The sequence below is a fragment of the Eptesicus fuscus genome, chromosome 10, assembly GCF_027574615.1.
Source record: "Eptesicus fuscus isolate TK198812 chromosome 10, DD_ASM_mEF_20220401, whole genome shotgun sequence".
NCBI lineage: Eukaryota > Metazoa > Chordata > Mammalia > Chiroptera > Vespertilionidae > Eptesicus > Eptesicus fuscus.
Window position 1 is genome coordinate 22104593 of NC_072482.1, and position 12837 is coordinate 22117429.

The 12837-nt window shown below is 36.6% G+C and overlaps 1 protein-coding gene across 1 annotated transcript in view; it reads left to right on the forward strand.

The window, feature by feature from the left end:
• Positions 1-4049: 4049 nt before the first annotated feature.
• The window catches only part of MLIP (muscular LMNA interacting protein), a 241872-nt gene continuing 233084 nt past the window's right edge, over positions 4050-12837 (forward strand). Inside the window, exon 1 of the mRNA XM_054722545.1 lies at positions 4050-4146. Coding sequence (XP_054578520.1) covers positions 4084-4146 — 63 coding nt within the window. The 5' untranslated portion in view covers positions 4050-4083. The remainder of the gene's footprint in view (positions 4147-12837) is intronic.

Here is a 12837-nt window from a genome sequence, read left to right on the forward strand (position 1 = left end):
GGATAAAGTGATGAATAAAGCACCCTCTGGTACTTATACTCTAGTAGGAGACATGAATTGCAAATAAGTAGATAATGGATAAACTTGAATCATCATGTGAAATAATAAAATACCAGAGGCGATAAGAGCTATGAAGGCGACAACAGCAAATAAATCGACAGAAGGTTTGCTATTTTAGATGGGGTCATTGGGGAAGAGCTGGATGAAGTGAGAAGCGGGGCACATGACATGTGGGGAGAAAGCACAACAATCAGAGGGAGGACCAGGTTTGTTGTGATTGATTAACAGAAAGGGGACCAGTGTGACTCAGTCTCTTCTGCTTGACCAGCAAGTGAATGAGGACTAGCTTTTGCATGGGCATATTTTTTTTTTACATGTGACAATTTATTGGTACCTGTTGGGGGTGGAGAGAAGAAGGGTCAGGTTGGTATTAAATTTATACTCAACAAATGATGATGATGATTGAAAGGAAAATGGCCATGGTGATGATTATAATCTTTTTAAATGTTTCCAACATACCCTCCTAAGAATCTTTCTTGTTTTTTGGGGAGTCTTTGGTAGTTGTTTGGAGATCGTCTGTTCTGTCAGTGAAGATACTCAATCTTTCTTCACTTTCCAATATTTTATCAATACTTTTTTATATCAGACTAGAGGCCTGGTGCACGGGATTTGTGCACTGGTGGGGGGCGTGTCCTGTGGAGATCAGAGCTCCACTCATTCTGGGGACCCGCCCTCTGAGCGGCTGCTCCCTGGTCCAGCATCTTTTGTGGAGCCAGAACACTCGCCTCTCCAGGGGACTGGGTTGGGGCCGGGCCCAGGGACAATAGCACTAAGAGGTGGTAGAGTAGGCCTCAGTCCCACAGTGGCCATGAACCCTCCTCCCAGCCTTTGGGGTCAGCTCTGCGAGCCTGGTGGTGGTGCTGCATGACCTGCGGGCATCTGGAAGAGGCGGCAGGGAGCGAGGAGGAGGAGCCTGGGGTGAGGAGGTGACCAGTTGCAGCCTGGGTTCCCGTTGGCCCGGGGTTCTCAGCGGGAGCAACCACTCATCCTGGTCACCCAAACAGCGCTCCCACTGTGATAGTGCACTAACCACCAGGGGACAGGTCCTGCATTGAGCGTCTGCCCCCTGTTGGTCAGTGTTCATCATAGCACCTGGTCAACCAGTCATTCTGCTGTTCGATTGCTGGGCTTTTATTACATAGGATATTTAACTCCACAGTATGGATATTAAGCTGTCATCTTGATTTTTTTGTTGTATTTTGTTAGTCTGTTCAGCTAGATTTCAGGCATTTCTGAATGATGCTTGTTATGTCCTTCAGTTGTAATTTTGATGTGGTTTTGGGAGGTTCTGAGAACTGCATTTGCCTACACTGCCATCTTGACCGAAACCTCTGGCATACTTTTACTCAAGGAAACTCTTGTTCTCAAAACATACCTAACATATGTTAAACATATCTCTAAATGAATGGAGTAGATAGCATTCACCATGCATGCTGGTGCTGTTTCCCCACCCTCTCTCTTATGCCTGTGAGGGAACTGTTTGATCAGAGGCACTAATGTGCACAGTGGATGGGAGCTAGGGCCGGTGGCTTGATTGCCACCTGTTAGTTGTGTAACTGTGTCTAATTTTTTTAACTCTAAATGGGCGTATCAGTTTGCTAGGGCGATGATAACCCATACCACAGACTTAAACAACAGAAATGCATTTCCTCACAGTTCTGGAGGCTGGAAGTCTAAGACCAAGGTGTTGTCGGGGTTGTTTTTTGTGAAGGCCGCTCTCCTTGGCTTGTAGATGACCATCTTCTCCCAATGTCTTCCCTCTATGTGTATCTTTGTTCTAGTCTCTCTTTTTCTATATTCCTACTTTTTAAAAAATTTCTTTATTGATTAAGGTGTTACATATGTTTTCTTATTCGCCCATTACCCCCCATCCCTCCCACTCATGCCCTCACCCCCCTGTTGTCTGTGTCCATTGGTTAGGCTTATATGAATGCATACAAGTCCTTTGGTTGATCATCTCTCCCTCTTTCCCCCACCCTCCCCTACTTTCCCTCTGAGGTTTGACAGTCTGATCTCTTATAAGGACACCAGTCATACTGGATCAAGGCCCACCTTAATAACTTCGTTTTATCTTAATTACCTCTTTAAAGACCCTATCTTCAACTGTAGTCTTATTCTGAGATATTGTGGGTTAGGACTTCAACACAAAAATTTTTTGATGGGAGACATAATTTGGCCTTTAACAATGGAGAAAATAATAGTATCTACTGTCTAGAGTGGTTCTGAGAATTAATTGAAGTAATATATGGAAAGGCTTGAAGCAGTTTCTGATGCATGGTGAGTGCTATGGAAAGGTGCTGTATATGAGTGTTACTACCCTGCTTATATCTCGTCACGCCTATTTAAGGAAAGAAATATAGACACTGCATCTTTTTAATTTTTATTTATTATTTTTAAAAAATCTGCCTGCAACTAGGAGAATCTCCACCGGCTATAGGTACTCTGTGCATGTTTGTTGAATCAAAACTTTAAACCCTCCCACTGCCACTGGCACAGGCCTTCCATTATCACTATTCTCTTCATCTCCATCATCCCTCTACTCCTAACTGGATCCTCAATTCCCCTTTCGGGCATGAAACTAGCCAGAATTGAGTTTTCTTTTGCATTCCTACTGTGCTCCCCCCCGCCCCCCAAAGAGATTTCGTAGGTTCCATTCACATACAATTTCAACGATTGCCTTGCTTTTGACACAGGCCAGTCTTGCACTCTGATAAACCTAGAAGACTTCAATTTTCAAACTTGTTAGGGCAACAGCTAACATGTATGAGTCCCTTTCTGGAATTCAGAGTTGAGCCAAAGAGAGAAGTCCCTTTTGCCCATGAATATAATATAGGGTTTTTGAATTGTGCTAAAGCAGGAATAGTTAGGCCTATTATATTTCCACTTTTGAAATCCTCAGCCCTTCCATCATGATGCGGAGTAGGCTTTAGCAACCCTGCCTGGCCACAGAGGACCAGCTACAATCACACTAAAAGACAGAGCTTTACAGCACATTACCTAAAGTGTTTTCATAAGAAGTAAAAAAAACACTGATAGAACATCTGAGTTAAGGTCAGAAACAGATGTTAATAGGACATTTTAAGCAGGTTGAGGGATTAAGCCGATATAGAGATGAGTCTTAGCTGACTCTAAACGCCTTTTTATTTTTTGTTGCCCTCCACATATCTGGATTGCTGTAAAAACAACAGGGAGAGTTAATTACCAGCAAGCTACACAATTCATTTTCTTTAAGGCATGCAATAATTTCTAAAGAATTCTGAAAACATTTGTTCCATTCAAGATATAAATTTCATCTCTTATCTCATAACTTGTTTCCAGTAGAAAAGCCAGAACAAAATCAGTTTTTGTGAAAAGAAACATGACTGTTATTTCATGGTATTTCTCAACATCATTTGCCAAATTTTTATGGACCAGAATTGGCAACACACTTTGAATATATGTGTTGTGGGTCTTAATACTTATAATTACTTATCCTTTGCTCTTTCCCTTTAATTGACTTTTAAAAGTTTTGAGCTACCAAATAATACATAAATGCCTGGACTATCAGGACAAAAATTGAAATTTGAGAGACTAAGACTGGCTGATTCATATTTGCTATATAACTATCACATTAGTCCTTTACCACTGATTTATTAGGCCCGTATTCTAAAGTGTATTGTATTCTGCTCCAAAGGCTGTTAATGAATTCTTTGACAGTGGCTATTTGTCACACACATCTCCCTTCATTCAGAGAACCTAACCTGTTGGAATATTCTTCTGTTGAAGAGTTTGCTTTTAGATCTAGTGACATTTATCTTTATCTAAGGCCAGCTGCCTGACTCCTCTTCAGTGCCTGTTTATGGGGCTTGGACATCTATAAATGGAAACACTAGCTAACCTGAAATTATCGCCAGGGCTTCCTGATAGTGTCCTGGGCTTTCACAACTTGGAGTGTCCTGCAATATCTAACATGTAAGCACGTCACATCATTTTCTAGACAGAATCCGAATCTCTCTTTTTCTGTTTCTCTCTCTCTTAATCATCATGGAATTTGAAAAGCATGAAAAAGGAAGCGTGTTAAATGAGAATTTAGAGGATAAATTGACGGTAAGATCTGTGAGATTTAGCCTGTACATATTTATAACATAATTGTCAGAGTGAAGAAGCAGCTGCCACAGATTGGAAAAGTTGTGTTAGCCAGTCTGTTTTTTCATGTTTTTATGGTCAACAGCCTTGAAGTGGAGAATTCCATGGGCTTTAGGAAAAATAATGTATTAAAGTTATTAAAATTTTTTCATTAGTAGAATATGGGCAAAGTTGATTTAGTTAAATGATGTGCTTTACCTTCATTTAAAAAACCAGAATCAATTTATTTTGAGCGCTTGTTGTGATTGCCTCAGTACTGGAAAATTATTTTATTTGTTGATATAAAGCTTAGCAAATATTCATAGTCTAATTTCTCCTGGAGATACTAGGAATGTATATCAAGGAAAATATATCAGTATTATAGAATATTTTAATGTTTTATGGAATAAGTTAATGAACTTCTAATGTAAGGATAAAGTTAACAGGAAGTTGTTATTTATTTGCCCTAAAAGTTATAAAAGTAACTTTACCTTGATGCTAAAAAATTAAATGTCAATGAACTATTGTGGTCAACTATATTTGCTCAGACAAATATGCTATAACCTTGAACAGAATCATGGTTCACCTGATGGACATAGGAGGCTAATTATGTTTGTAAATTTACTGTTAATGGTAGAACAGAACATGGCTAATATTAATAGTCGTGCAAGTAGCAAAAAGTAAAACCATATCGATTATAAAACCGTGGTTTCTTAAACCGATGAGAATGCATTGTTCTGGATGCCTGAGGTTGAGATTTATGCACTATTAATGATATTAATACTTGAATTATGAAAAGAAGAACCTTATTGAGTTAAAACTCTTAAAGTATATTAGAACTTTAAGGTCTTGAAGAAATATATTGGATTAAAATATAACCTTCACTTAAAGGATTTAGGTCATAATTTTGAATATCAATTGTGGACCTCTATTCCACATGGTTATCTAAACATGTAATAGCCACAGACTATTTTGCTTTTTGACTGTTTTTAAAAGCCATATATTATTGTAGAACTAACAAAGGGTTTTAAGTCAGAAAGGTGTGGTGAGAACTCTTTCATCACAGCTTCTAAGTGTAGTACTGTGGGGTTTCCTTTAAGCTTTCTGAGTCTAAGTTAATGTACTTGTGAGTCAGGGAACAGTAATACCTACTTTGAAGGCTGTTTGAGGATTAAAAACTATAATGTATGTGAAATACCTAGACTGAGCCTGTGATTTGCCAAATGTTTCGGCCTGACTTTCTTTGAAAGAACATACCCAAAGTTTACTAATAAAGAGAAAGCTGAAATGCATTTCAAAGTAAAAGAACGTTTCTTCCAAAGTAAACTTTCCAAAGTTTACTAATAAAGAGAAAGCTGAAATGCATTTCAAAGTAAAAGAACGTTTCAGATATGCTAACCATAAAGACTTGCTTAATAATAATTAGACCTTTATGGAACCAGATGGACAGTAAGTACATGAATAAAGAGTTGCTGTATGTTAGTGTGAAATTTGACCTAGATCTTCCTAGCAATGTTTTACAAGAAGTTTTGCAAGTAAACATAGTGGACTTGGGGCAAGAGAACAAAAGTGAAAATGATCTCTTATTATTTGAAGTGATTTGATGTATAAACATTTCAAAGGTCAGACTTTCTGCATGCCTGACTCTGTCTGAAACACGGCTATCAATCTAGAAGTGAGAACCTCCTTTGGAGAAAGTAGCACAAAATTTATGAACATTCTCAGGATGAGAGGCCCAGGGCTAGCCTCTGATTAACTTCCAGAAGATTGGAGAAAATGTGGGACAGATCAGAAGGCATGAGGACATCTAATCTGCACTGAGAAGGGACGGTTCTCAGGAGGGAGGAAACGCATTGAAGTTCAGTATTTGGGGCAATTGCCTGTACAAAGAGAACTAGATCCATAACTCAAACACCTTTCAGATATAGAAATTCTAATAACACTGTTAGCTTATGTGCAGTACCTCTACGTAAGAGCTGAAAAATAGATATCTTTGAAAGATTTTAATAGACATTATTTTAGTTAAACACTTTGTCTGTTTTTGTGAATAAATATTCCAAAACTTCACAGGGCAGTGTATTCCTTGCTAAAACCAATGTAATATAGTATGATTGGCTAGATTGCTGAATATAGTTTCAAATGTAGTTTTGTGGAGTTTAGTAAGTTCTGAAAATTATTAAATTTATTTTAAATAGTTTATGAAGATGTGGTTTTTAAAAGGACAGAATATTTTGCCATTAAAATATTTAAATATGCTTATAATACTGTTGAGTTAAAATATGCATCTTGTTTAAATTTAAAGGTGTATTTATAAAGATGATTATCATGAACAATGTTCTAGTATATAACAATTAAACAATATGCATAGTTAGCTTTGTTTGAAAAAACTTTTAAATATAAGATTTGTAGCAAGTAAGAAAATCAGTGGTCAGTAGGTTTAAAAAAATCATCAGTTCATTCTACCCAAAGATATAGACAAAAATAAATTAGGTTTCTTTAGTACATATGCAATGGGATTGTACCTTGTGAATTGCTACCTTTAGCTATTGACTTTTTGCCCTTAATTTGTTGCTCTTTGGTGATTAAAAGTAGATTTCTGGGTGCTTGGCAATTGAAGGTTTCACTTTTACATCCATTCATCAATTGATAATTACAAAATAATATGATTCTCAAGTCATTCAAAATGTCCTAAATTTACCAATGCCAATCTAAATTGTGTTGAATATTTTAGTAAAATTTGATTCTGCAAAACCAGATTATATGAAAAGTCATTTTTTGGAAGGGGTAGAGGAGGGAAGGGGGCTATTTTGTAACAACACTATTCAGTTTTGTTGATTCCACAATGATTGGTGTTCATGCTGAATGAATCTTTTGTTTTTCCTGGTCAGGCTTGAATAACCATTGTATCATGTGTCTCCCAAAATATGCTTCTTGGAACTCTGATTTTCCAGCTGCCTCACAAAGAGATGCTGTGGTCTATTCTCAAGAACATTTATGAAACTCTGTGTGGGGAATTCACTAGGCAGTATATTTCCCCATGGGGACTCATATTATAGTCTAACATGCTGAAGGCTATGAAACCCTCTGAAGGTTAATTTAGTGTTTGTTAAACTCCTTACCAATATAGTGCTTTATAATATGAGTATGCAGTGACAGTGAATATTTTAAGTAGTGTTCTCTGGAACACACTTTAAAATGATGTGTAAACATATTAATTGTCTGATTTTATTTGTAAGTTGCATTTTCAGAATAATGATAGACAGGACAATAAATTCAAGCTGGGAGTCATTTATATCTATAACATAAAGTTATTTCTGGAGTAATTTTAAAAAATAAGTACCTGTCTATTTAGTACATTTTAATAAATGAGTAAAATTGAGTCAAGAAATTCTGACTACTCACCAAACTCTTTTTCTTTTACATTATTAAATGCATCAACAAAGAATTTCACTTATATTTATCTTCAACTGAAATATCTTAATGAAAAGGAATCATTCACATATTAATATAGTAAAAAGGATCATGCACCTCAGGGCATTCTGACATAATAATGGTTTCTCTAAGAGATAAGACAAACAGATCTCATGCATAAATTTAATAATTTCTATCACATTCATATAATATGTCTCAAGAGACAATTCCATCTTCCCAAGTAATAAATTTTTAATAAATATCACAAAAATAATGACAATAAGGGGATATCATCCAGCTCCCTTTATATTGAGTTTTGGTAGACATAAATCAAAATAGTAGATAATTTCTGAATATCATAAATATTACTTTATTGAGTAAAAGTAACTGAGTTTGAGAAATAAATTATGTAATCTGACAGTTTTTTAAACAGGGTGTATCTCAAATTGGAAGCTGAAAACATTTTAAATAATAAAATTGGTACTTTTTACATTTAAAATATTTTAAATTTATTTTGACCTTGATAGTGGAAGACTTATTCAATGTTATATAAATTTTCTCATGATCTCACAAAGAAAATCTTGAGATTATGCCACTTCATCTTCAATAGTACAATAAAAAAAAAAAAAGAAATTGAAGAAAATACTGTGGGTAAAGTGTAGAAGCACAGAAAAAGAAAATTATGCATTTTAAAATTCTGTGATAATTCAGTGAAGCATAGCTCTTTAAATTAGGTTAAATTAGTTATTAATTCATAAGCTCAATTAATACAAATGAAATTAATTATTTACTGGAAGAGATCTGTGCAAACAAAAAACATGGAACTAGCACTTTGGTTATAATTCCCGATGTTATTATCTGCTGACAAGTTAAAAATGTTAGGGAGCATCTTCAGAGATGCAGCCTAGTGTCTATAAGAAATGTCCTGAAAACCCCCCGAAATGAGTCTTTCAAATCAATACATGTTTCTGAATGCCTATTTTGAGCAAGACAGGGTACTAAGAGCTGCAATGGAAAACACACATGATAAAGTCTTGGCCATCAAGGAGACTATTATGTTTTTTTAAAAATTCTTTATTGTTTAAAGTATTATATATAGTATTACATATGTCTCATTTTCTTCCCCATTGACCTATCCCTGGCCACCCCCCCCCAGCATACCCTCACCGCCCCCTACTGTCTGTGTCCATTGATTATGCTTATACTAGTATTCATGCATACAAGTCCTTTGGTTGATCTCTTAACTCCCCTCCCCTGCCTTCCCTCTGAAGTTTGATGGCCTGTTCGATGTTTCTCTGTCTCTGGATCTATTTTTGTTCATCAGTTTATGTTATTTATTATATTCCACAAATGAGTGAGATCATGTGATATTTATCTTTCTCTGACTGGCTTATTTCACTTAGCATAATGCTCTCCAGCTCCATCCATGCTGTTGCAAATGGTAAGAATTCCTTCTTTTTTTATAGCAGCATAGTATTCCATTGTGTAGACGTACCACAGGTTTTTAATACACTCATCTACTGATGGGCACTTAGGCTGTTTCCAAATTTTAGCTATTGTACATTGAGCTGCTATGAAGATAGGGGTGCATATGTTCTTTCTGATGGGTGTTTCTGATTTCTTGGGATATATTCCTAGAAGTGGGATTACTGGGTCAAATGGGAGTTCCATTTTTAATTTTTTTGAGGAAACTCCATACTGTTTTCTACAGTGGCTGCACCAGTCTGCATTCCCACCAGCAGTGCATGAGGGTTCCTTTTTCTCCACATCCTCACCAGCACTTGTCGTTTGTTGATTTGTTGATGATAGCCATTCTGACAGGTGTGAGATGGTACCTCGTTGTCATTTTGATTTGCATCTCTCAGATGATGTGAATTTGAGCATGTTTTCATATGTCTCTTGGCCTTCTGTATGTCCACTTTCGAAAAGTGTCTATTTAAGTCCTTTGCCCATTTTTTGATTGGCTTGTTTATCTTCCTTTTGTTAAGATGTATGAATTCCCTATACATTTTGGAAATTAGGCCCTTCTCGGATATAACATTGGCAAATATATTCTCCCATTCAGTCAGCTTTCTTATTGTTTTGTTGATGGTTTCTTTTGAGACTATTATGTTTTGATTATGAAATAATAATGGTAAGTTTTATTAGCTTGGGAATATCCTAAGTGGACCAAATAAAAACATTCCAAATTAATTTTTTTTTCTCACAGAAAGTCTATAATTATTCATCAGAATGTTTTAACAAAGGGAGCAATTTTAAAGCACTTTATGTAGTAACATATTTTTTTCCATCATAATATTTTCAATTGGAGGAGGTCATTGAGAGGATGTGACCAACTCATGAGGTTGACCCATGAGTTGGACCCTGGGCAGTCAGAGGCTCCCCACAACTCCTGTTCTTGGAATGCACATTAGTCCCCCCACAGTTCCTACAGTGGGAGCTGTTTTCAAAGACATGGTAATGAGAGTAAGGTATTGTTGAGAACATCTGGATGACTTAGAGGACTGAACCCAGTTAAAACCTCTGTATAAACTTTTAAGATTCTGGTGGGCAGGTGCAGAAATCAACTTGTCTTGTGGCTGCCCAAGATAAGCTTCATATGTAAGTTCCCTTGCTTATTAAACCTACCACCTACCAATCTGGAGTGGTCTGCTTTCCATGTCTCCTTGTTCTTCATGTAAGGGGGCCAATTTCAAATTTCACCCAGCAAGCTCCCAATTTTTTACAACTGACATCTACATCTATATTTATTTTTCTAACTGTATCTCAACAGAATAGTTGTTACAGGTACTCAGTAAGCATTGACACACCTGAAGAAAAAATTTATATTGCTGTTGTTTCTGATGTGTAATTTAGAGATTATTTTCAGTAGGGCATGAATGTTGTTTCTGATCTATACATAATTCCTGACAAGATAACATCATATAATATAATAAGTGGTGAATTTAGGGCCATAAGTCTCTGGAGGTAAGGTACTAGATTTATGTATCTTTATATCACAACTAGAGGCCCAATGCATGAAATTCGTGCAAGAGTAGACCTTCCTTTGCCTGACTGCCGGCACCAGCTTCCCTGTGGCACCTGGGACCCAGACTTCCCTCCAGCTACCAGCAGGCACCTGGGACCCAGGCTTTCTTCTCAGCCCCGGCTTCGTCCGAAAGGATGGAAGGATGTTCGGAAGGATGTCTGGTCTAATTAGCATATTACGCTTTTATTATTATAGAATGATTGCCCTGGATCCTTAATAAACTAATTTGGTAGATCAAAATGAAGGAAAGATGAAAACAAACCAACAATGACATTTCCTTTTCTTTGGCATTTGATTATTTATTTTGGAAACCTTCCATTTCTCTGCCACTTGTAAGAGTGGACCAATGACTCTTGCTATGTTCTGGATTTTACTGATAAAGTTGCATGGAATGCCCATTTTGTCTGCATGGCCATTTTGATGGTAGGGGATGTGAATTCATTTGTTCCCAAACTTTAGTCTCTTATGCTGCTGACTCATGTTTGCTTTTATGGGAGACACTATCATGGAGAATGGTAGGCATTTGGGCATCTTTAAGAATGCTGCTGGTCTCTCTAACATATTTGTGGTACTTACCAGGATGGCCTATTCATCAACAGTTATATTTTGAATTTATTATTCCCTTTTCTCCATAGAGGACCAGAGCTCTGTAATAAGTTGACATTTAAAATACTCTGTGGAAATAATTATTTAAAAAAACACACAGATGGGCAGTAATGAACAAAATTTTATGGTTAGTGCCTCAATAAGTATCCTTCAACAGGAAGACAAGTAGAAGAATTCAGAACTAGGATGCTCGGAAGTTCTAAGCTCAGTGTTGCATATAAAATTTTAGCATGATTAATTTATTCCCTTTTCTAAGGGAGCTAAGAACTCTCTGAGGAGTCAGTAAGTTGGACATAGGATTCATCAGTCTGTACCTGGTATTAGAGAGTTCACTGATAATGTTTTCCACAGAATTGAGACATCCCTCAAGCATTACAAGTAATAATATTCTGATTTTACTCCACTGATGATGTATAGTTGCAAAGAATAACCATAAACCCCAATCATTTGGCAGGTCAAAGTTGAAAAACTAAATAATTGGTCTTAAATCTTTCTTGGCATAAGAAATAATTCCACCCTGACCTCTTTCTGGCCTCCTCTTCACAGAGCCAATAGCAAATACATTTTTTATAAGGTAAAAATTATTTTATTTTTACATTGAATTTATAAAGAGCTTATAAAACTCAATACCAAAAAACCCAAACAATCCAATGAAGAAATATGCAAGCGACCTGAATAGACACTTCTCCAATGAGGACACACAGATGGCCAATAGACACATGAAAGGATGCTCAATGTCACTAATCAACAAAATTTAAAAAATACCTGAAGAATCTGCAGCTTGAAATTTAAAAAAGGAGGAATTGGGTGAGATGCCATGATAATGGTGGACTATGGGGATCAATGAGAAATTACTAAGCAGTGGGAATTGAAGTCATAATGGGCATAATTGCAGAATAATGAGTTTTGCATAATGTAGAATGATAAATTGCAGAATGATGATAATGGAGAAATGATGAGTTAGGGCAGGTGAGTGCATGCAGGTGTTCTGTGTACCATCCTAAATATCTATGAGAACTGAAACAAAGAGCCCGGGCCTTTGATGTGTGTGTGTGTGCGTGTGCGTGTGCGTGTGCGTGTGCGTGTGTGTGTGTGTGTGTGTGTGTGTGTGGTGAGGACTTCTTCCAGAGAAGAGGCCTCCATCTCTTCCTAAGTGCCATCTAGTATGGTAAAAAGCATGTTGTATCTGAGTCTAGGAGATCAGATTAGTATTGGTGTTAAAGTCTTTTCCTGTGGCCTTTGACAAGTCACTTGACCTTTGGTTTCATTATCTACAAAGTGAGAGGTTGGGTTGAATTTGCAAAGATTGATATGTTCTTTAGAATGTTATGTCTGCAGAAAATGTCCTTTGGCTGTGTACTTATTAAATCCTTTCCATGCCAAATAATGCTTGTTGAGAAACCTCCAAGTAGCTCATATTTTCAAGTCATCACTGACCAAATGTAAAACAAAAGTCCTTGTTATTAGATTAAACCTTGTTTGTGTCACAGAATGTTTATAGTTTAGTACTCATGAGTTGAATGGCATATATTTTCTATATTTTTCCCTGTGAAACAACAAAGACTTAAGGAATTGGATTGTGGGTGAAAATTATGGAATAGATAAAGAAAGTATCCTCAATATTAATA